Source organism: Clarias gariepinus, chromosome 28 (genome assembly GCF_024256425.1).
Source record: "Clarias gariepinus isolate MV-2021 ecotype Netherlands chromosome 28, CGAR_prim_01v2, whole genome shotgun sequence".
NCBI lineage: Eukaryota > Metazoa > Chordata > Actinopteri > Siluriformes > Clariidae > Clarias > Clarias gariepinus.
Window position 1 is genome coordinate 9,520,976 of NC_071127.1, and position 25,290 is coordinate 9,546,265.

The 25,290-nt window shown below is 37.3% G+C and overlaps 1 protein-coding gene across 1 annotated transcript in view; it reads right to left on the reverse strand.

Annotated features, from left to right (window-relative positions):
* The window catches only part of adcy2b (adenylate cyclase 2b (brain)), an 83,377-nt gene that overhangs the window by 15,163 nt on the left and 42,924 nt on the right, over positions 1-25,290 (reverse strand). The window contains exons 8-17 of the mRNA XM_053489633.1: positions 22,162-22,320; positions 21,696-21,828; positions 18,301-18,477; positions 16,573-16,616; positions 16,402-16,482; positions 16,153-16,222; positions 15,113-15,210; positions 14,106-14,190; positions 7,820-7,951; positions 5,362-5,475 (exon numbers count right to left, since the gene is read on the reverse strand). Of these exons, the coding sequence (XP_053345608.1) occupies positions 5,362-5,475; positions 7,820-7,951; positions 14,106-14,190; positions 15,113-15,210; positions 16,153-16,222; positions 16,402-16,482; positions 16,573-16,616; positions 18,301-18,477; positions 21,696-21,828; positions 22,162-22,320 (1,093 nt within the window). The remainder of the gene's footprint in view (positions 1-5,361; positions 5,476-7,819; positions 7,952-14,105; positions 14,191-15,112; positions 15,211-16,152; positions 16,223-16,401; positions 16,483-16,572; positions 16,617-18,300; positions 18,478-21,695; positions 21,829-22,161; positions 22,321-25,290) is intronic.

The following is a 25,290-nucleotide window of genomic DNA, read 5'->3' on the forward strand; positions in this document are numbered from 1 at the left end:
GAAATCAATAGCAGAACTTCAAAATCAATCCCGAGGTACTGCCACTGACGTGATCTTAGCAGTACTGCTGCAGAAAAAAAAAAACTACTGTATATGACGTGCTTTTCCAGGATTCAGCTGTCATTCACTATGTTGTGACTTCTTGATCATTCACATCCTGTTGCTTCAAATTGAATAGAACACACAAAATCTTGGGGTGGCATGATGGCTTAGCACAGGTACCATGCATCTCCAGGTTCTGGGTTCAATTTCCGCCTCTGGTCTCTGTGCATGTTCTCCCCATGTTTGGTGGGTTTTTCCTCCAGGTACTCCGGTTTCCTCCCACAGTCCAAAGACATGCAGATTAGGCTAATTAGTGTTCACAAATTGCATGGAGTGTGTGAATGTGTGTGTGCCCTGCGATGGAATGGCACATTTAAGCATTTGGCAGACGCTCTCATCCAGAACGACTTACATTTTTATCTCATTATACATCTGAGCAATTGAGAGTTAAGAGCCTTGCTCAAGGGGAACTTGCTGGTCGTAGGGTTTAAACCTGGGACCTTCTAAACCGTAGTCTTAACCACTGAGCCACCCCTGACGCACCCTTTAGGTTGTATCCCACCTCGTGCCCTAAGTCTCCAGAGATAGGCTCCAGGCCCACCGCCTTTGTACGGAGGATAAAGCGGTATAGACAAAGTCAAGTGAAGTCAAGTAGGCTTTTTATTGTGACTTCAACCATATACAGTTTAGTACACAGTTAAATGAAACAACGTTTCTCCAGGACCAAGGTGCTACATGCAACATAAATTAACAACATAAATTAGCAGAAACTAACTAGCTATGTAAGAAGCCCAATTAGCTGGCTACCTGAGACAGGACAGATTGAAATGACAACATAAATTAACAAAAAAACTAACTAGCTAACCTAGAGACCTAATTAGCTGGCTAGCTGGGAGTGAGTGAGCAACCGCTGTAACACCCATTTTGGCATTAATAAACACTGCAATCATTTCTCATGGGGTGGAGCCTAGCTGAAGGCAAAATCATTCCCTGAACACGTTCGCTAACGCAAGCTAGTCAGTTTTGTTAGCAGGTTTGCTAAGAACGGCTAAATAAAATGAATTTATCTGAATATGTACTCCACAGTTACTCACGCTCCTGAATCGCGAGTGTTTCTAGAAAAAGTTACCATTAACCAGTGGCGTCGGATTCGCTCATGCAGCTCACTTAATAAATAAAGAACGTGACAGGATTAGCCTCTGTGAAATCACTCATCACGGTGTCTGTGAAACTACAACTCATCTATTACATCTTTGTATCTCACCTCTTGTACATGATCATTAGCCAAATCCTACTTATTTGTTTGGCTACTTTGGTGAGTGTTATCTACACACGTGGACGTAATTGTTGGTACCCTTCGGTCAATGAAAGAAAAACTCACAATGGTCACAGAAATAACTTTAATCTGACAAAAGCAATAATAAATAAAAATGCTATGAGTGTTAACCAATGAAAGTCAGACATTGCTTTTCAACCATGCTTTAACAGAATTATATAAAAAAAAATAAAACTCATGGAACAGGCCTAGACAAAAATGATGGTACCCCTAACTTACAGTAATAGTTTGTTGCACAACCTTTTGAGGCAATCACTGCAATCAAATGATTCCTGTAACTGTCAATGAAATCTCTGTACCTTTCAGCAGGTATTTTGGTCCACTCCCAAGACACCCTGTGCCAGATGCAGCAAAGCAGCCCCAGAACATAACAGAGCCTCCTCAATGTTTCACAGTAGGTACAGTGTTCTTTTCTTGATATGCTTCATTTTCCCGTCTGTAAGCATAGAACTGATGTGCCTAGGCAAAAAGGTCAATTTTTGTCATTTCTGTCCATAGGACTTCTCCCAGAAGCTTTGTGGCTTGTCAACATGTACTTTGGCATATTCCAGTCTGACTCTTTTATGATTAGTTTTTCAACAATGGTGTCCTCCTTGGTCGTCTCCCATGTAGTCCACTTTGTCTCAAACGACGATGATGCGATCTGACTCTGAGGATCTTTGAACATGAACTTCACCTAGGATCTCATTAGAAGTCTTTCTGGGCTCTTTTGTTGCCATTCGGATTATCCATCTCTTTGATTTGTTAGCAATTTGTTTAAAGTCGACATCAATGGATAGATCCTTACACTGGGTTACTATGCTACGAACTAAGTACAATCAGCACCAAAAGTGTTGGGGAGGGTGTTTTTTTTTTTTATGGGTAACCTAAATATCTAAGAAACTGAGGGTTTAGTCTTTATTGTCTTTAGAAAAAACACTGCAATTATTTTCCTCACATATTCCAGCCTTGTAAGAATTTGAGGTCATGCTATATCAATCAGGACCCCTTGACGAGACTGGGTTGAGGGCCTTCCTCAAAAAAACCCAACAGAGGCAGATGGGTGAAGGTGGGGCTTGAATCCCCACCCTTCTGATCAGTAACCCAAAAAGCCGTAGCTCACTAAACACTGAGATCAGATATAATGTATATCCCATAACCTGTCATGCAACTTAAATGAGAACAGGCAGCTCAGAATTCAAGTGACATTTTGCCTCTTGGCCGCATACGGCATTGACACCATCGGTCAGAACCTCAGAACAAGCAGTGTGGGAATACCATAGCAGTGCTGGCAATATCTGCTAAAACTACTAAAGCAATGCATCTGGCTTCCTTCTTCTGGACATCAATAAATACAGCTGAATAACTGACTTGCAAAATCCCAAGCACAGTCTTTCTAAAATAGCATCCATTGTTTTAAATGAATGCACATTCACACGAATATGATGCATTTTAACCCAGATTGTCATGCATGCCGTTTTAGAGGACAGACCCGCCCACATTAGAGTCAGATAAAAGTCACAACATTGGAAGTGTCTGACAATTGAATCGAACAATGTGGCTTGTAATGTGAACATAGCCACAGTTGAACCACTTAAATGTTATTCCTTCTAATTTCCCAATTTTTGATAAACGGTAACCCGTAATGTAATCAATTAACAAAACTGTCCAAGCACATTCATTTCCTTTGTCACTGTGGAATATTATGTGTAGAATAATGAAAAAAAAAGGGATTCAAATCTAATTTAAGATTAGCGTGAAACATAACAAAATGAAGAAAACAAATAGACAAAGTATTTGAAAGATTTCGGCCTTAATTCTCCATACCAGGATGTCTCATTATCCTCTCCCGTGCTGTATTATATACACATCTCTCATCCATTTATACTTATATCACTGTACAGTATACTAAAGCTACTCCACTAATAAACAGTAGTTTAATCATTTCCATAGTACTCCGAGCGTTAATTTGCAGGAAACACTGGACTAAAGTAAAGACTCTCCAGGACAAAATATCAGCACTCAACTATAGAGTCTCTTTATATAACATCCTTGATAATATTTCCAGCTCCTTTTTTACACTCTTGGGTTTGTGCCTGAGGTATGTGGGTATGTGGACAGTCTACTTCATTTCAGCCCACAAACTATCCACAGGTTTCAAATTTGTAGACCTACTATAGTTGGCGATCGCGAAACACAATTTCTGTGGAGGTTTTTGGAGGTATGCTTGCATATACAGTCAAGGCGTAACCTCCTGGCAGAAGCAACCATGTTTTGGGCTGAAAAATCTTAATTTCTTTCAGAATTCACGATGCCATCACTATTCACAAGAGTCTCTGAACCAAAAAGAACAAATGTGTGTGTGTGGCTCATTTTTACGAAATTTGACATCTAATAGTTGACCCATTTCCTCCGTCCTTATCCTACTCACTCTACTGCTGATTTATCATCCGAGCATCCTTCTGCTGTTCAAGTTGTATTATATCCTGGTTTGGCTAATGATATTTTTAATGCTAAAGTATATTTTGTTATACTGTACACTACTTGGCCAAAAAAATAAAAAATAAAATAAAATTAGTTGCACACCATGAGATTTTGTTAGATCGCCTTATGGTACACATTTACCCTGACATTGTTTTACCAATCTTATGCAATGTTAAAACATATATTTCAGCCCAGATCTTGTACTAATGATTGGAGAGTCAAATTATTGTGTAACGACTTAGAGGTTAGAACAAAGTGGTGTCCAGTTCATGTGTGAAAATGACTTCCTCTGCTCCCAGAAGCACTCTTTCAGTTTGTAAGTTCCGGAATATTTCTGTTCCATCAGGGAAGTAAAACTCCATAGATGTGATAACCTGGTCATTCAGTACATTCAGGACGTCAGCTGACTTTTTGAATTTTATAGCCACATAACGTTGTTGAGTCTAGACCTGAGCAACTGAAGCAACTCCAGATCGGCGAGCCCATCCCTATGGTATAGAGTCAATCTGGACTCATCAGATCACATGACTTTCCCGCAGGCGATAAGGTCTCTCAACCACACCACCATGCAGAACTAATACCATCTTTTCAACATTCAAAATTGACTGGACATTCATGGACATTGGACACATTCATGCACACCTACACTTACATATTTATGTTTTCACTTTCTGGACCGTTGCACAAGACACTTTAATAAGTCACTTTAATAAGACATGTTTTATGCATATTTGCACACTCTCAGTCTTTTTTTTTTTACACCAAATTTCTAAATTTTTACAAATTTATATTTTTTTTCCTAAATTTTTTATATTTTGCTATATTTTATTTTTTTTATTTGTACAGTATATTTCTATTTTTATCCTACTTAAATTTATTTTCTATCGTATTTCTTTTTTATTCATATTTATTTCTTATCTATAAGTTTTAATTTTTGTTTTAAGGTCACTGGCGGTCGTATAAGCATTTCATTGCAAATCATACTGTATATGACTGTGTATGTGACGAATAAAATTTGAATTTGATTTGATTTAAGCTCCTGGATCTGTTTCTTTAATCTGTTTTTTTTTTTAATTGTGTTCTTATGGACACACAGCTGTTTAGTCCCAATCCTATTAGTTTTAGTGGAAACACTCTTACTTTAAATATTAAACAGGTTTATTACATAACCAAGTATTTGGGCGTTCTCCAATTATCGTCATTCATGATTTTCTTTACAACCATGTTTTTTCTGTTTTTTTTCCATTTATCACTATTCTTCCAGATTTTAATAATTAGTTAGACAGTTCTAAACATAATTCTAGTAAATTCAATTCTAGTCTTCTTGTTTTCTTTTATTTATACGGGCTAAAGCTACTACTGTATATCAGGTCGCATTAAAAAGAATAGCTGCAGCTGAAACATACTGTATAGATCACAGCAGGAATTGTTCAGTTAAAGGCTTTTAAAGTATTTGCTTATGATTTTATTCTGTTAGTGAATGACACGTACAGTATTTATAATATGAAAGAATAACTCACTGGCAAGTAGAACTTGTCTGAGGACTGAGTGGTTTGGCCACAAACACCATAGACCGTCTCATTGGAGATGTTCATTGCAGGCACTGTTGTCACCTTGTCGTCCTCTAGAAAGAACTGGGCACCAAAATGTAGAGAAGACGTCACATTTTTAGATCATTTACAGCACTAATTCGAAGATAAAATGCAGTCATGATAGACATGTTTGATTAATAGCATTACTTGAAAAAGCCTTAGGCACCATTTGAACAAACTTTATATAACAAAGCGTGCGTGCACATGTAATCACACACACACACAAACACACACACACACACACACACAGACAAAATGTGCTAGGACTTGAGATTTGATTAGAGTTCAATGTGTTGACCTTGAGGAGCCGGACAAACAAGGCAGATTAAGTGCAGCGTGATGAAATTAACCGGTTATCATGAATAGTCCGAAAAAAATCTCTTCACTTTAACGAGATTGCTTTACTTTCTCAGTCAGCGATATCGACCGTGGAATAATAAGGTGTAGCTGAGTCATAGAATTTGTTCGAATTTTATAAGTAGACATTTTTTATGGGGCAAAGCGATCACTTTTAATTAAAAAAAAATCTGCAAATATTTTTGAAAAAAAAAAGAAGTTGTTAATGATCTTGGCCTGTCATATAATGCAGTATGAGATAAGAAAAGTTCTTAGCTATTTATTTCTCAGATACAGTGTAGAGTGTGTGTGTGTGTGTTTGAGAAAGCGATCTAAATTTAAAAATAAAATAGATGTGAGTCTTCCAAGGAAGACATGTGTCGCCTGCCCACTGAACAAGCTTTTTTTTTTTTTTTTTTTTTTAAAGCTGTGCAGGGAAAATATGGTTAGGAAATAAAACACATAATGCACATCTACACTTCTTAATTAAAGTTTGGCCAATTTCTCGTGAATGGTTTCGGATGTCATCCCTACAGCGAGTGTCTTCTTATAACTTTACAGCCAGGCGATACACTGATAATAAATCAGAATTATAAAGTAAAGATTAGATCTGTGTGTGTGTGTGTGTGTGTGTGTGTGTGTGTGGCCTGGTTAGAGATTTTTTCCAAAGCAATGACACCGTACACTGTATCTTGTCTACTCCAGCCCATGGCTCATAGATGATCTGACACTTTTCTGGCCACAAGCTTCGAGTTCTTTCTGTTCAGCCTGTAAATCCTGCATTATTTATATGCTTCTATTATAATATGTTAATTCCTTTTCTATTTTTGTAAACCATCAGCCCTAATTTAAAAAAGAATTAAATAAAAAAAATCTCTGATTACTTATTGTATTTTTTTTGTTGTTGAAAAATTATGTTCTTAATTTATTTACTTAATTTAAGTGCAATTTATTTCATTTTGTTTATTTATTTATTTATTTTTAATACTAAAAAGCGAACAGTGTGCTTTGGTGAAATAACCTAATTCACCAGATTGAAAATTTGTTTCAATTTGTATGATTCTTTTTCATTTCATCTTTTTGAACTGCTCGCTCACGCACCATTAGGGGTGGAGTAACACACTCGGAGAACAGCGCTATCCGCTACCTCCGCTTGCGTGAGCTCACAGACGCCCCTGATTGGCTGTAGAGCCGTGATTAATGTGGGAGCACGAAGTACCTCTCATCCCTCCCCTCTGAAAGAGCTCAACCAATCAGCTCTCTCTAGACCTCCGGCTGCGAGAGGTTACAGCATCACCTGGGAATCGAACTCGCGATCACTTTACCACAGCGCCACTCGGAGGCCTATTAATAAGTACATAACATAATCTCAGGGGTGACAAAGACCAGCGCTCAGAAAAGCACAGCCGTGCGGTTCATGATTGCATAATCAAAACCTTAATATCTGAAAATCAATTCCGACTATAAATAATAGACCTGATGTGTCCTGTCGGAGAAAGGTTCGGGAATAAAAAGCTCCACGACTTTAATAAGTGAACGATTTATATTCAAGCTCACGGAATGATTCTGTACTGAGGAGGTTCATTGAATTTATTCAACCATAATGAATGTAAATTAAAAGACGTCCTGCACTATATAATGCGGCAAACAAGGGCATTCTGTATAAGACAGAGTGATAATGAGGTGTTAATGTGCTGTCGTAATAATAACATGGACACTTTAATGACTCCGCCGGGTGATTATTATTATTATTATTATTATTATTATTATTATTATGCTTGGGCTGCTTGTGTCTTTTATATGCTAAAAACCCGATCAGAAGCAGGAGCGGCAGCAGAACTGCACTTGACGGCGGATCGTTTGCAGCTCTGAGGCATTAGTATTCCTGCAGGGTTTTATTTTTTTCTGAGCAGCTGACTCACAGCTCCTCAACATGCACGATGGTGGTGTAAGTGCAAATAGATGGAATACCATGGTCCCCGGTGCACTCAGACCTCACCATGTGAAATCAGAGACCTCGGTGAAGCCCTGTGGCAGTCACGACACTCACCATGTTGAAGACGGCCATGACGAGGATGAGCACGGTGGTTGCCATGGTGAGGACGAGCCGGACGCAGGGCTTGTTGGCGCTGAGTAAGGACGAGCTCGGGAGAAGAGAGCAGGAGGTCACGCGACCCGATCGCTACGGCAACAAGGAAACATGTCTGAACTCCCACTAATGTCATTAGCATACTCGCTCCAAGGTTACTAAATGTCAGATGTACAGTGTGCATATTTGTGAGACAATAAAAGGCATCTGAATCCTCTCTGCATGGAAATCCTTGAGTGCAAGCATCTGAAACGACATAATATCCTGGTACGAATCAAACGAGTATCAGATCGCATTACATACAGGATGCAGTTCGTAAAGTTTTCTAATCGTATGCTGACCCGTAAACGATACTATTTCTGTAAAAAGAAAAACAAAAATGGTCCAGTTTCAGTACTCTGGGACACTCTGGCCTTTTTTTTTTCCCCTTTTAAGTATCTGATGGTGTGTCATGTTTGACAGGGCACTGCTAAACCACATTCTGACCATCTGCTCATGTCTGAAGCTTTCACAGTGACAGTTTAACAAGGCTCTTCAGAGCATCAGAGAGAGAGAGAAAAAAAAAAGCCCACGAAGATCTTTTCACCTGGGACATGTGCACGTCAGACGCACATGTTACACACTTAGACAGATTTGGTTCACAGCAAGAGGTTAAAAATAACATTAATCAAGTAAATCAGAGACGAAATGAGATCTGCATACAGAAAGTGCTGGTTTTAGCAGGATGGAATAAAAAAAAATGCACCATTCATAAAATATCGTAACACCCTTCATAGCAGGCTTCTATTCCCTTAAGAACTCACTCATCCTTATCTATCTCGCTTTATCCTGTATACAGGGTTTTGATGGGGTGGAGCCCATCACAGGAGCCTTAGAGCACAAGACGGGGTACACCCTGGACAGGGTGCCAATCCATTGCATGGCAAACACAAATATACACACTATGGGAAATTTGGGAACGCCAATTAGCCTAATCTGTATGTCTTTGGGCTATGGGAGGAAACCGGAGTACCCGGAGGAAACCCAGCAAGCACAGGGAGAGCATGCAAACTCCATGCACACAGAGATGGGAATCAAACCCAGACCCACCGGAGGTGCAAGGTGACAGTGCTAACCACTACATCAACAAGTATATTTTTGCGCTGTAATGTACCCATGCCCTAAGCCTACTGAGATAGGCTCCAGGTACAGAACGAGACAGCCAGTTTTACATAAACAATTTATCATTATTAATTTTTGCTCAACTTTTTCCACATTTTACTTGAGTGGAAATTCTGCTCTTAATTTAAATATGTTGATAAATTAATCATTTTTTCAATGCATTCAGAAAAAGAAGGAAGATTTAGTGCAAATTATTTATTTTTGGGAGGAAACGAAACAAAACCAGGGAACAGCCTTCCAAGGATGAAATATAAGCAAAAATACTAACTCACATACATCTGCGCCCATGCGTGCTAATGGACAGAAAAATATCATTCAAGCCTAGTTTAAAGGAACTACACTCCATGATATCTTTTCTCACCCTGCCACATTCACCCCTCACATCCTTGTCTTCACCTTTCTGTTGAGACGTGCTTTCTTTAAATATAACATTGCTACTACTAAAATGTGCAGGGCAGGCAGGGGTCACCTGAGACCAGCTTTGAGAAACACTGATATATATATATATATATATATATATATATATATATATATATATATATATATATATATATATATATAGCAAGGGCTTGTTTGAGTCTATCTGGCATGTTGCAAGAATAATGCCATGAACTACAAGTACTCGATTTGTTTTATTGCTGGTCAGCTTTTATCGGCCAAAACACAGTATTGGTGATTGCTGATTTATTTTATTTTTTATGTTATACATATAATATAGAAAACTTTAAAAGCCTACTTTGAAAGTTTATGCAACATAAAAGTGACTGATCATCTTCCATATATATTTCAAGTTCAAACTTCAGCCATTTTGGAGAGATTATTTTATGTGCCCCAAAAATGGCCGTTTTTCAGCATTACACCGTCTTGCTTCAAACAATAACAATTTAAAATGCAAATTATTTATATTTCTTAAAGAGTATTGATACACTAAAAAGTGTAAGCTTCTAAAACCTGTAAAAATTGTTGCTTAAATTAAAGCCTTTTGTTTTTGTTTGGTAAAAGCTTAAAAAGCCAAAAATCTGTAGTGTCTGTAACCATGTCAAATTCATGTTGCAATATCTTAACAATTTTGCTTTTTTTAATAATACACTTTTTCAGGTCTAATGTGAAATCTGGCCAAGTTTCATCTGAATGACAGTTTATTAAAAGATTTTAAGTCAGAAAAGTTACAAACACTACAGTACATACTGTAAAAGGGCATAAAGTTGTATTTAGCAAATGTGTATGTTTTTATCTAATTGACAAAAAACAAAAACAAAGCATGGATCAGGAGATAAGACGCATTAACTATCATGAAAAATTGTGTTGAAAAATTATTCTGAAAATTCACTTTTTCACCTAGGTGAAACACTTTTAGCACCAATACTATGTTTTGGCTGTATAGAATATTTATTGCAGTCGGGATAATATTTTATTAGACTATATAACTGTGCGAGTAATCAGGTTGTGAGTTTTAATCCCAACACTGCTAAGATGCCGCGGTTAGATCCATTAACCGAAAAGCCTTTAACCGCTTAACTGCAAAGTTGTATCCTGTCACTTTGAATGAAAGCTTCAGCCATGTATCTGAATGTAAATGTGCCCTTGTTTTATACATAAATGTATTAGTACTGTACATAGAGGCGACCTGGTAATGCATTCAAACTCAAAATTTTAAAGTTAAAATTAGTAAGTCCCCATCATTATCCCCAGTGTTTTTAGACACTGATACACAGATTAAGGACAAAGAGCAAATTATTTAAGGCTTTGTGTTTAATTATCGTGATTACATTTCATCTGAATGCCCTTTACTTTTAGATACATTCATATAAATCTCACTTTCCTATGCACTGTATTTGTGGATAAAAACACAGAAAAAAAGAGCAGCACATAGAGCAGGTTGGAGAGAAAGTACTACAAATCTATGGCTGCTACTACTACAGTCCACATTGATATAAAAGACCGTCCGAGAGACTTAAAAAGGCCATTAGAGAACCTGATGACCTTTTCCAAGAGAATCAAGCCATTTCCTTCCTTAAAGTGGAGATCTGAGAATGTTGTCCTTGTACGTGATGTTTTATTTGTACAGAAAAGCAAGCAAGCAAAAAAAAAAAAAAAACTGACCTTGATACAATGGTCCCTGTGTTCCTTTTTTTTCAGCAATTCTTTCAATTGCGTTTTAGCTTGATGCGTATTAATATTTTGTGCTGATTTTCCTGCAGGAAAGTGGCCTTCCTCTGAGCATGTTTATACTTTTAATCAAAAGCATGTTTATTTTACCAAGGGCATCCGGTTTTAATAATCGGAACTAAGACACTCTGAGTTTAATTGCGAAAAAGAAAAGCAGGACAACATTCTCTCTCTCTCTCTCTCTCTCTCTCTCTCTCTAAGAGAGGTGATTTTCTCCTGTGATATGGGGCCAGTGTTCTATAATGTCACACCGTTATGGTCTGCTGGTTAAAGGCTTGTACACTACAAGTCAAAAGACTGGACACAAGTTCGGATTTATTTTCTACATTCTAGAATAATACTGGATTTTTTTTAAACTACAGTATGAAATAATACATATCAATGTGTTCAGACACATCAGACACATCTCAATACCAATTGATTAAAAGTAGATTATTGTATATTTTGGACACCTTTAGCATCGTCGTACAGTGGACAAAAAAAACTAAACAGGAATGTATGTCCAAACTTTTGACTGGTAGTGTGTATAATTTACAGACTTCAAGCTTTGAATTTTGTCATTCTATTGGCAGACTATTGCGTTTTTTTTTAAAGAAATGCTAAAAACACACAAAGTTAAAAAAAAAAAGTTATTATTATAGTAAGTAAATGCTTAGAAATAATGATGTATTACTATAATAGATTTATTGTATACTTATGTATAATTTATAGACTTAAAGCTTTGAATTTTGTTATTCTATTGTCAAATTATTGCTCCTTTTTAATAAATAAATGCTTGTAATATAAATTTATTAATATTATTATTATTATTATTATTATTATAGTAAGTAAAATGCCTAGAAATAATGATGTATTAACCTTATATCAAATTCATTGCATGATTATATATAATTTATAGACTTCAAGCTTTGAGGGTTGTTATTCTATTTGCAGATTATTGCTTCTTTTTATTAATAAATGCTTATAATATTAATTTATTATTTTAATTACAGTGGAACCTCGGATTACGAGCATAATTCGTATTCCAAAACACTCATAAACCAAATTTTCTTTCCCTTAAGAAATAATAGAAACTCAAATTATTCGTCCTACAGCTTAAAAAAATAAATACATAAAAATAATTAATACAAAATATAAAGTAAAAATTAAATAAATTAACCTGCACTTTAGCCGACAGATAAGTGTTTCCGTTTATGCACACAGGCTCACATTAACAGAAAGACTGTTTTATCAGCAAATTAGCAAGGAACACTGCTAGTCACACTCGCATGAGCGCATGCTAAAAGAATCACTGCTGTAAAGTAACCCCCCCCCCCCCAAAAAAAAAAAACAAATTAACCTGCACTTTACCTTTGAAAAGAATCTGGACAGAGCGGAGTTTCTGTGTAGAGCAGAGAGTGTGTGGGAAGCCGAGGGGGTGGGAAGGGGGCTGTAATGGCGAGAGTGTGTGTGTGTGTATTGGTTTGAGTGAAGGAGCACTGTGTCAAATTACGCACACAAACACACACACACACACGAACACACGCACACACACTTAACTTTACAGCTAGCCCTCCCACCCCCTCCTCCTCACGGGTTCCCACACACACACACACACACACACACACACACACACACACACACACACACTCTGCCGTTACACAGAAACTTTGCTCTGTCGCGATTCTTTTCAAAGATAAAGTGAAACATGACAGGCTGATACAGAAAGGGAAAGAAAAAATTGATCTTTACCCTCTAATTAGACTTGCTTTTCTTTACACGCGCGCTGTAAAAACACGCTAACAAACACAAAATAAAATATGTTTCACACACACACATGGTCACAGTGTTATAGTAAACAGTACACGAGTGCACGGTAGTTGATTATACCAGTAAGAGACGAGCACTAAGACCCAGCAGAGGAGACATTTACCCACAATTCAGCAGTGCAAGAGAAAGAAAAACTGTTGGCTCTGTTGTGATCACGTGACGCTTGGCGTCAAAAACAAGAAGCGCATGCGTAATACATGATACTCGGTGCTCGTAAACCAAGACAATGCTCATTTTTCAAGTCAAAATGTATTAAAAATCTTTGCTCGCCTTCCGGAACACTCAAGGTTCCACTGTATTATTATTATTATTATTATTATTATAGTAAGTAAAATGCCTAGAAATAATGATGGATTATCTTATATAAGATTCCTTGTATGACAAATTCTTATGAATTAGGTTTAATGTGGTAGTGTAATAACTCATTAGTTCAATATTATAATGCCCCATAAACCTGTAATATTTATATAATTTTTTTTTTTATTGAATTAACACTAGTGTTGTTTAATTCTCGATTTTTTGGGGGCTATAAGGTGTTGATTTTATTTCTGTGGACAGTATTTCAGCCTGACAGGGTTATACTGTATTATTTCATTAATAGGTTATTGTTCCTATAGCAACATTCTTCACAGGGACTAGTATATCAGATGCATAAACAAACAAACAAACAAATAAATAAACACATAATTGCTGATTTTGTGAGAAAATCTGTATTTAGCATTTTTTGGAAGGTGTCTCCAATGTCATCGCTTTTTAAAAGTCGAAAAACAAATAGTAAACTCTTCAGGACAGCGGGGTTTGAGCTTTCAGCTTTTTCAGCAACTCGACAATAGCTGGGTTTCTGTGTTATACAGTAATGCAATACTTAAAAACGAATTTATATCTTTTTCAGAATTCTAATTGCTGTAGTATATGAGGAATAAAACACACACAGGCATTATGTTAAAAAAAAATAAGCTGCATAACACACCTCACCTCTGTGTTTGGTTTATTTTCCCATAACACCGTGCCTCGTCATGCTTTATTCCTGACCCAATTTACTGTATAAGCACAATCCTTACAGAACTGAACCCAGTTGAACTCTGATTAATGTTAGAAGTTCACTCACCAGTATACGGCCCGCGAAACAAATGATGAGGATAAGAGTTAGTAACAGGAAGGTCGTTCCGAAAGACACACTAAGCACGGCGGTCCTGTTTGAGACAAAACAGTTCAGCTCTTTATTGTTCTTATTGTCCTCTTATTGTATATTAGTTAATTTAACACACAGAAACATACTGTATACTTGCTGGCATTGAAAAGCATAAGACTGCATTTCGCATTGACATCAATGATCAGTGGCCAATTTCTGACGAATATAGACCCATTAATAATAATAATAATAATAATAATAATAATAATAATAATCAACACTCTCATATTACACATTTGAACATATTGATCCAACCTCATGATAAAATTATCATTTATTTTCTAAATAAGTAAAAAGAAGTTAATGTTTGATAGTACAACAGGTCATAATATTCGTTCCAAGTAGTTTATGGTATTTGTCATAAACATCATGTGAACAGGTATCATTTTTTATTTTTATGGAATTGTCTCTGATTTCTCCCTTATTCGTCATTCACTACACTCCGACACCAACGTCAGTGTTAATAAAAAGACAAGGCAATGCCTAAAAGAAACTATAAGCGTCAAAGCAGCTCATTTAATGGTCCTATAAAATGCCTATAACAGCCGAGTGTGAAAGTGAGGACACATTAGAGAGAGACTGGAGAAGGGAAGATCAATGAGCGCTTTCAGGTGTCTGAATGCGATTCCGGCTGACATAAGAGTACAGTTAATTAGAATGACGATGAACTCATTTCTCCTATAATAAAAAGGCATGATTTCTGTGCTTTTATTCACAAAATCCATATCAGTCTCCTTCTACATGTCCATCACACATCCATCATTTGATTTGTCAGTTTGTGTCTTCATCCGTCCCTGTACTCTGCCTGGCTCAGGTTGTGCAGCTAATGTGATAGTGCGGCTATTACAGAGAGCTGAATGGCTAGGGTACAATTATGTTATGATCATAAGACGAGCTGAGCAAGTGAATAAGTGAGGACTTACTTTGGCAGGACTAAAATCTGCACGATGAAAATGCAGAAGAAGATGAAGCATGCGCAAGTGACGTAGTACTTAAACGCTGGCAAGGCTGTCGCTCTGTACTGTAATACATGAAATGAAGCCAAATCATTTCTCAATTTAATCATGGCGAAACAATTAAATACAAAACAAAAATCCAAGCCAATTATTCATAAGAATTCATTTCGATTATTTATGATGGGTTATAAATAAACAAATCCCGTTAGTTGACTTAAAGACACCAATGTCGACCCCCTGACTTACAGTATGTGGTAGGTAGTGTTAATTTCCGCTAATTTCCACCCTGTCATGGTGGTGAAATATTCAATCAATTAGCTCTTCTAAATGAAGCTCGGATGTGCCACTTGAACTCTATACATCATACAGTAGTTAGAGAATAAATATGAAAATTAAATGTTTTACACTGTTATCTACTGACTGACAAAAACAGCAGGGGTGTGTGAATTATTTTCTGAGTTTTAGGTTTAATTGGAGGGCAATAAGGACCTTTCTCACTGTCAAACTTTTTTTTTTAGAGCATTAGAAGGAAAAAAACGCAACATGATAATAAAAAGCAGAAGAAATCCTTAAACATAAATAAATAAATAATCCAAGAATACAATAATAAAATTATCCAAGAAAAAAAAAATTACAAAGTGCGTGGCCTTCAAGGCCAGTCTCAATATCTTGATAAACAATTAAACAAATTATGTTCCAAAAAAAATAAAATGAAAATGAAGACTTTTAGCGTGGACTGTTTTGAGATTTTAATACAACCATTCCATTAGTTTTTTCTTGGTTCTCTCTCTTTCGATCAGGTGCACTCTGGCAGCACTACACCTACAGTATGACCTCTCGATATTCTTTGGGATGTGATCTTAGGAAGCGTTTTCAAGTGCGACCCAAAACTGAACACATGGGATTTTTTTTTGGACTAGACAAAGCTTATACTGAGATATAACGAACATTCAGACATGGAGACATATCATTATATGGCACGCAAGATGTCTCTGAACAGACCCTACCTCCTTCTCCAGAGTCTTATTGTGAAAGAACAGAGATATCCTCTGAATATCCTCAGACTTCAGCCACTGCCTGACAAAAAAAGGAGGAAAATGGTGAGCATTCTTACCTTACTCAAAGTAAATGACTCGCAATTATAATGAATTTAGCAGCAGTCTAAAATCTTCTGACTGTCCGCTTTAACTGTGTTTGAAATCATGAAAGGATTTCTCTATTTAAATCACCCAGAAGAGAAAACTAGCAACACTCACTTTTGTGCACTGATGCCATCAATTGTACGAATCATCCGCTCGTTCAGCTCCTCTTCGAACCTCTTCTTCTGAGACTTTGTTCTGAATGGGAGAAAAATGACACATGAGCAGTCTGAGAGAGAGACGGATCGGGTCAGTGATGGGTTTCTCGCTAACGCTCCAAGAACTGACCTTTCTGATCTCCCGGGGAAATGATGGTGTCCTATTGGCACATCCTGAAAGAGACAGAAAATGATGACATAACCACTGCGGACAGAGTACCACACTTCTAAATGAACATGGTGATAGTGAAAAGATATTTGAGCATGAATCCTTTAAATATGAAATTTATTAATCTTTTTTTTTTCTTTGTAATTTAGTTTAGAATAGAACGCAATAAAACACTCAGATTGTCTATCATTACGAACCATAAGCTAAAATGTGTAAATAAGCTTTGTAAGTTTTAATATCTGCATTTAATTGGGTGCTTTGTTCAACCATGCAGTGAACAGGAATAAAAACAAGGCACTTAATGCTGAATTTTATGACAGAAATGTTTTCATTAGGCCTGTAGAAACTATAAAGAGGAATAAAACATTGCTTTTAATCTAGTCTCTATCTACTGCGCCTAAAGAGTGAGTGTCATCATTACCAAAGACAAGAACTTAAATATATTCCCTGTCCAGAAAACCAGTATACTCCACTCTCACTTATAATGGAAATCTGTTGGGTGACCTCATCTCAATATCCTGAACTACATCTTTTCCTAAAAGCAGATATACTTAACAAAATGCACTTTAAAATTGTTACTTTGTTTGAGGATCAAATTATAAAAGAAAAGCTGGTTCCTCACTGAGGGGATTTGTACAGTAGGAGGAAGATCTGTTGTAGTCCTATTTATTCTAGGTACTAATAAAGATCCTGCACCTTTTGATCGACACAAACACGGTGGCTCATTATGAATCACATAGAAACTGTTGGCCACTCTATTGTGCTACATTTTACTAGAAGTCAATGTAGTGAAGATAAATTATGGACAGTATAATAAGACTCTATGGTTCTAGTATGAACTCAAGACTAATTGCACCAAATTTCGATTTTAATTTATTTTTTATATAATCTTTACAAGATTTCAGTCTAGATTCAATCAAAGTCACTTCACTTAATTTCATAGTTTTTTAAAGTGCGGATTTAGTCAAATTATCTCTGTGTGCTTTAGACGAGAGACTGAAGTCAGTCCCAAGCGGCAACACAGCATCAGTGACGGTAAGAAAAAAAGAAAAGAAAAAAAAGTGCGTAGTTGTGCATTTGACGTCTGCATTTTCAGATATGTCAGGTAGAATGAAAGTTATCATTACATTTATAATATGTAAATTTTACCACTACCATAATGTTGCAAACATGTAGAACTCTCTAAATACGTAGATATCTTATTAAGAAAAAAATAAGAAAAAATTGCTAAAATGCTTTGGGTTTTAACCTGTAAGTGTGTAAAGTTTTTCTGTTTTTTTCCCCTAATACAGTTAATTGTATACAATGAATAAAATTTGAAATATGTGAAAATACCCCAAGCTTGGTCTTGCTAATTCCCCCTCACCAGTCAGCTCTCCAATCAGATGACAGCTAATGGAGAAAGGCGAAGGCTAACCTATACAGTATTTTCTCAGAGACTGCATTGTTTCAAATTGTTGCTCGTGCTGCATCACAGGACAGTGTAACACACTTGGCGGAAAAAGTAGTAATCTTCCCACTTACAGTATGCATGCATGGTCTGACAGACATGCACAAGTGGCTAATGTTGCTGTGATTGACAGGACAGACAGATTACCACCATTTTTCACAGCCAAAAGATGCAATTTTGTTAAAATTTGCCATCTTGATTGAAGACCTAGTCTAGGCCGGGCGCCTCAGTCAACTCACATGTGTGTTGATCTTGCCGTTCTCGTTGGTCATGCTGTCTCTGTGGTGCAGGTTGGCGAAGGGTTTCGCTGCCCCCCAGGACTCCAGATACTGAGTCATACGCACAGACGCTCTCATCTTTGCCCCATAGAGAACGGGACGAGGGCGGCAGTGGAGCTGTGGGCTGCGTCGCTCTCCCTGAGTGAGAAAGAACATCACACACAGCTGATCAAATACACTACGTCTATAAGTGTATGAGGGCAAACATTAAAATGACATAAGAATATAAGGTCATGTAATTTAATATCATATTACTGTACAGTCATGCTTGCTTTTATTAGTGCTTAAAACATGGAAAAAAACAAGAATTATGACAATAATATATAAACGGAGCCAGATGTGTCACGGTTATATTATGTTTAGTCAGGATGTAAAAATTCGATTGGAACATGACTCACTGCATTATTAACAACATATCCTTTACTTGGATCTACCGAAAAAGAAAATGAAAAAAGACCAACCAAACAAACAACTTGTAGGCAGTGTTCAAGGAAACAGTGTCATGGTTCAGTGAACCACATAACACCACACAAGAGTATTTAATCAATATTTTCAGCTCTGATGCAAATAAGCAGCAATTAATCAAATCAGAATCATTTCCAATTAAGTGCAACACATCGGGTCAAAAAACAGAACCACTTCATGCACCGACGCGACTAAAATAAACGGCCATATTTAATAAAATGAAATAGATGGTGTTAAGATGTTGGCAAGCAGTGTGAACTCTGTGGGCAGAGAGAAAACCCACGCAGAGATGCACGTCTAAAGCGACAGGCAGGCTGAAATTGGCAGCGCTACATCCTGTGTTGTGCCAAGTTGCACTGTAAATAGACACGCTTCAAAGTAAGCGTTTATGGAGGACGGCTTATGTTGAAGCTGATGGTACGGTAAATTGCTATAAAGTTGCTGCCAGACACTGGGACTGTGGAATATTATGGTAGGTGTTTAATTAAATCAAAGGAAGCAGTAATGGTGTTTATTTGACACTTTTTCAACAGTTTGCCAAACCATGTGCTGGATAGGGTTCGACAGTCACAACAGAACACTTGGGAACTTTCACTCATAAATCTGATGTATGGACGAATATGCACATGTATCATAAATGATGAAAAGGTCAAACATGTATTATTTTTCTGTAACAAGTTTACACAGCTTTCAGAGTTCCCTCAAAGTGTGTCTCTCAATGCTCCAGCTAAAAAACTCCTCAGATGATGCATTTTTTATACCTCAAACTCATTATTTTACTCATCCATTTATATTGGAGACTGAATGTCTAAAAAGTGAAATTTTGCATAATACAGTAGGTCCCCTTTTACCCTACCAGTCTCTGGCTTTCATAACATCTCTAATCTAAGCTGCCGTTTGTTAATTGATGATTTCTGAGGCTGGTGACTCTCAATAAATAGCTCCTCTGCAGCAGAGGTATGTTTTGGTCTTGTTTTCCTGGAAAGGTCTTCATGAGATCCAGTTTCATCATGGTGCTTGATGGGTTTCACAAACTCACTCGACACAATACTCTTCTTGCAAGAACTGTTCCAGAACATCTGACCTTCATGTCTTAAATTAGCAACTGACTGTTAATGTCGTTGGTCTTGAAGTTTTTATTTAATTATCTAATCCCATATGTGTTATTTAATATGTGTCATATAGAACAATTTAAGCACATATACATGTACCATCTTTAGTTGTTACACTGGAGTTCTGTTCTTAAAGTTTCTGTGGAGAACCCTTACACTTAATCGGAAAGCAGAAAGCCATGTTTTATTCTTATTTTTATACTGAAATCCTAAAAAGAAGCCAAGAAAACCTCAACTAACCAAAGAAGGCAGGCTGAAATTGGCAGCATGTACAGTATATCTTATACACTAAGAAGGCAGGCGGAACCAAAGAAGGCAGGCTGAAATCTTATACACTAATCCTCGTGTACTGTAGCTTTTACATAGTGATCATGTATGGGAATTTGCAATGTAATTTTATAAGTTTAACATAAACTTTCATTTACCATTAATTACCATATTTTTTCACTATTACTGGAGTTGAAATTTCGCCCCTAATTTAAATATGTTCTAGAATAAATTAGGTGTTTTTTTTCCCGCACATTTTTTTGTACAGTAAATTGTAATGGCGGGCTAAGAGCCAGTGCAAGGGGACGCCCTAATTCACCTGTGTACTCACACCGTTCACCTTGGTGCCTTCAAAACCAGGTTGCTTTAAGCAATTGATCTGTAACTGCACCAAGACTGCGTACTTTTGAGCTGCATCAAAGTGGGCTTATTAAAGACTGTTCACGATTGTGACGTCTGGTTCCTGTGTGTTCCTTCTGTGTGTCAGACCTGTTACATGTACCTATTTGCTTAAACATCTCAGAATCAATACCCAGGTATACTGTAGCAAGTAGCTTTACAGTGCATCATTATTGGGTAATTTGGAATAGTTCTACTGTTAACCTAATGATAGGTAAGGATTAATACAGGTAGTCCCCGGGTTATGAACGAGTTCCGTTCCAGGAGTAGTTCGTAAGTACGATTTGTTCTTAAGTCCGACAAAGTGCATACACCTTTGACATGAATATACGATGTAAAGCCTACTAATTCACTTGACTAAATCTTTGTCTTTTTTCATCACAAAAACCATTATCGCGCCTAAGGAAATGAGTTTCACAGTTTTGTTGAGTATTTTCCAAAATTAAAATTATTCCCCATCAGGACAGCTTTACAGAACAGACATTTTCTATGATTGTGTTCCCGGACTGATTCATTAAAACCGGTGAGGCCGACTCATTTCTTCCGCAACCCCACACAGACACACATACAATATACTGGACTTAAGACATTTTATACAATCACTTACACACTGAAAATAATGTACATAATCGTAAATATTGGTATGTGGTGGACTGAAGTGTCTATTTTGTTGTACAATACATGTGAGCTACTTTCATGATTGAAACCCGCGGTCCGTTCATATCTCTTGAAACGTTCGTAAGTCGGGGACTACCTGTACAGGTACAGTATATGTTAAGGCATCCTGTTACTGTATAACAAAATAATCAATGATTACATACATTATCCAAACGCTTCTTTTTATGCTCTTCCGTGAGTGGTTTCAACACCAAGTACACCCTCAGACCACAAAAAAACTAATCACCGCACGCTGCTCTTCTTTCGTGCAAATCACAAAGTGCGGATAATTTTTGACTCACCTTTAGTATACAAGTGAATAAATAAGCCTATTAAATACAATGCAGCTAAAATGTGAAAAAAATATTGTATATGATTATTTTTTGTATATTATTCCAGACATTCTTCATGTGCCATCGGCACTAAAGAGACACCTTCGTTTTGATGGCACTGTACCTTTGGATTGATGACGAGGAACGTGACGATACCATGCTCTTTCAGATACGAGTCCCGGCTCTGTCCGTCTCCCGCCTCCACTTTATAGGCCCCCTTCAAATGTTCCAGCGTCACAGAAGAGATGTGAACTCGGCTAGGGAGGACCAACAGGATGTGAGAGAGCACTTCAGTGACAACAACACGCGGACAAGAAACATTACATCCATTCATGCAGCCCACACGGAGTGGACTGTAAATATATAATACGAACAGGGCAGCGTGGGTAATAAAAGTACCAGGGCTGCTTTTATTGTCTTTTTTGCTGATCAAACTCATCATCAACCAGGAGCACCTTTCACAAAGCTCTCCACAGCCTGTTTGGCTGAACATGAAGAGCCCTTGTTGGATTTCGCACTGTTGATCACAGATATAAAAACACATGCACAAAGAGAGAGGGATTACAAAAAAAAAAAAAAACAACTCTCACCCGGGTACGCCCCCGGCCTCCATGTGATTGGCCAGAGTGACATCATGGGACCAAACGTCATACTGCCATTTCTGGAGGCCAATTACGCCGCAGAGCACGTTGCCAGAATGCACTCCGACACGCATGTTAATGTCAACGCCTGTGGCATCTCGCACCTTCCTGTAACGACACAGCACATTTCAGCACTCTGGCCTGGCCAAGATTGCCATAGAGACATTCTCTCAGTGTGATTGCTAATTCATAATTATTTCGCTTTCTTTGTCTTGGTCTGCTCTCCCAGGGCACTTTTACTGCCTGACTAATGTATCCCAGTAATACTGTCCATTTTTGGATAGTCCGGTTTAGTATCTGTATAAACCATACCCAGGCCAGGGGTAGCTCAGTGGTTAAGGCATTGGACTACGGTTCGGAGATCTCAGGTTCAAACCCTGCAACCACCAAGTTGCCACTGTTGGACCCTTGAGCAAGGCCCTTAACCCTCAACCGCTCAGATGAGTATAATGAGGTTAAAATGTAAGTTGCTCTGGATAAGAGCGTCTGCTAAATGCCTAAATGTAAACCATCTACAGTAGATATGGTCATAAACCAACCAGCCTAACAACTTATTCTCATCAACTCAACAATACGTCATAAAATGTAAGAATAAAGAACACAGTGGTAAAAGCGAACGCCCTATCATCCTGGGATCGCCGGAGGCACAGAGAGAGCTGATAGGCCGAGCTCTCTCAGGGGGGAGGGATGAGAGGTACACCGCCCCTAACGGTGCGTGAGCAAGCAGTTCGAAAAGATGCAGTCGGCTTACGTCACGCGGTTCGGAGAAAACACGGGATAGTCTTCGCCCTCCCGGCTGAGTGGTAGTAGTAGCCTTAATGTGGGAGCCCCCTAGTGACGGGGAGGAATTGGGCACGACTAATATTGGGGAGAAAATTGGAAAAACCCAAAATAATAATAATAATAATAAAAATGACGTTTGTGGTAAAAACAAAGATTTGTGATTATTATTATTTATTATTTTAATTTTTTTTACATAAACATACAGCGCTCATTTTTACATCCATAATAACTGCCAGGTGAGCGTCACACGGTAGTATAAATTAGGCTATTGTCTTGTATATCATCTCACTCATCGTCTATACCGCCTAATCCTACAGTATATACAGGGTTGCAGGAGGCCTGGAGCCTATCCCAGAAGACTTTGGACACAAGGCGGGTACACCTTGGACAGAATGCAAATCCATTGCTGGACACACACACACACCAAGCATGGGGAGAACATGCAAACTTCATGCACACAGAGATGGGAATCAAGTCTGGTCGGGAATCGAACCTGGACCCGGGTGGTGCAGGGCAAAAGTGCTAATCACTAAGCCACCACGCCACCACTGTCTTGTATAGTTTTGGTAAAAAATAGTACTAAATAAGTTTGTTAGAAATGATTGGAGGCTGGTGTGTGTGAGGGATTCAAATTAGGAAAAGAAAAAAACTATATAAATAATGAATAAACAAAAAAACAAAATAAAACAAAAAAGTAATAATAATACTATGACACACTATGACATTGTAGGGCTGTTATAGAGCTTGGGCTATAATAATAATAATAATAATAATAATAATAATGTCCCTCTGTCATCTCTACTTGAGACCAAATATGAACTGGAGTGATGTTGCTGATGACTGATGAAACTGTTGAAGCTGGCTTTAAAAAAAAAAAAAAAAAAAAAGAGAGAGAAAAGAGATTGAATCAAGTTTTTTTTTTTTCGTACAGTATATAAAAAATTCTGATTCCCCTACCGCGTGCGTGTCAAAGGCCTGACTTGGTGCTACTCTTGCTCTCGGCAGAATCTACACTGTGTACAACAGGTCAATTTCTATTTTCAAAAGCATGAAAAATCTTCTTTTGCTCATTTCTAGGCTTCTTATGTGCCTGCTAACAAACAAGATAAACCAAATGTGAGAAAAACTAGACTAGTAGATTGACTTCCAGATGCCAATGATGTAAAAACTGCCCGAAACATCCAAAAAGATATAATAAAAAAAAAAAAACCCTTAAAAGATAAAATTTAAAAAATGTACACACAGAGCGTATCAGATTGCAGCTATCAGCACCAGCACTGGTTGAGCCTTTGAGCAAGAACCTTCACCTTCAACTGCTCGGATACAATTGGGCTTTGAACTTGGAATGCGACTGGATAAGAAACGTACCAGAAATGTATAAAATGTATAAGAAACATACGATAAGATAACTACAAGAAACATATAATGGAATTATGTTACACACCCAGTGAGTGTCTTCTTCTTGTTTTTCTTTTTTTTAAATTTTTATTAATTTATTTATTTTAAACATCTGTACAGTGAGTGTACAGATGTTTAAAATAAATAAATAATAATAAAAAAAACACTGGCAGTGTACTGTATACACTTTTTTTTAGGAGTGTCTCCCTTCTAATACATCATGAACACTATTAAATAAGTTAAAAATAAGAATAAGAGAATAAGAATAAAATAAAAAATAATATCAATTAAGAATAAGAATAAGAGAAGCTGTAAAAAAAACAAAACAAAAAAAAAAAAAACGACACTAACCAGATCTCATGGTAATTCTATGGCCATAACATATTTTAGGTCTCTACCTTGTATAGGCTGATTGTACCGTCTAAAGTGGACTATACAAATAAAGTGCTACTTTAGACTTTAGCTTCTTTAGAGGCAATAAAAGCATGATGAAACTCCAAGTCTAATATATTGTATAGTGTGTGAGTTAAAGAGAGTGTAGAGTTTCAGGTGAACATCCCCAGTGCCAGTGTGACTCAACTTATCTTCTCTGTGATAACACCGCAGGCTTGTTATAGAGTCTGGAGGAGTACAACTCATTCGGGATATGTGTATGTGTGTGTGTGTGTGTGTGTGTGTGTGTATTTACAGATAGTCGTTCGTCCCTGGTGACTCTATCTTGTGTCAGTGTACTGATAAAAATGAGGTTCGTACTTCGACAAAAAACACGACAGTCTGAAATGAAGTAGGGTTTTTTTTTTTGGCACGTACTGTAGGGGCAAAGCAGACGACAATAAGTTTACACACCTGGCTTAAGAGCTGAGTGGTGAATTAAAGATCGCATCAGACATATTTTAA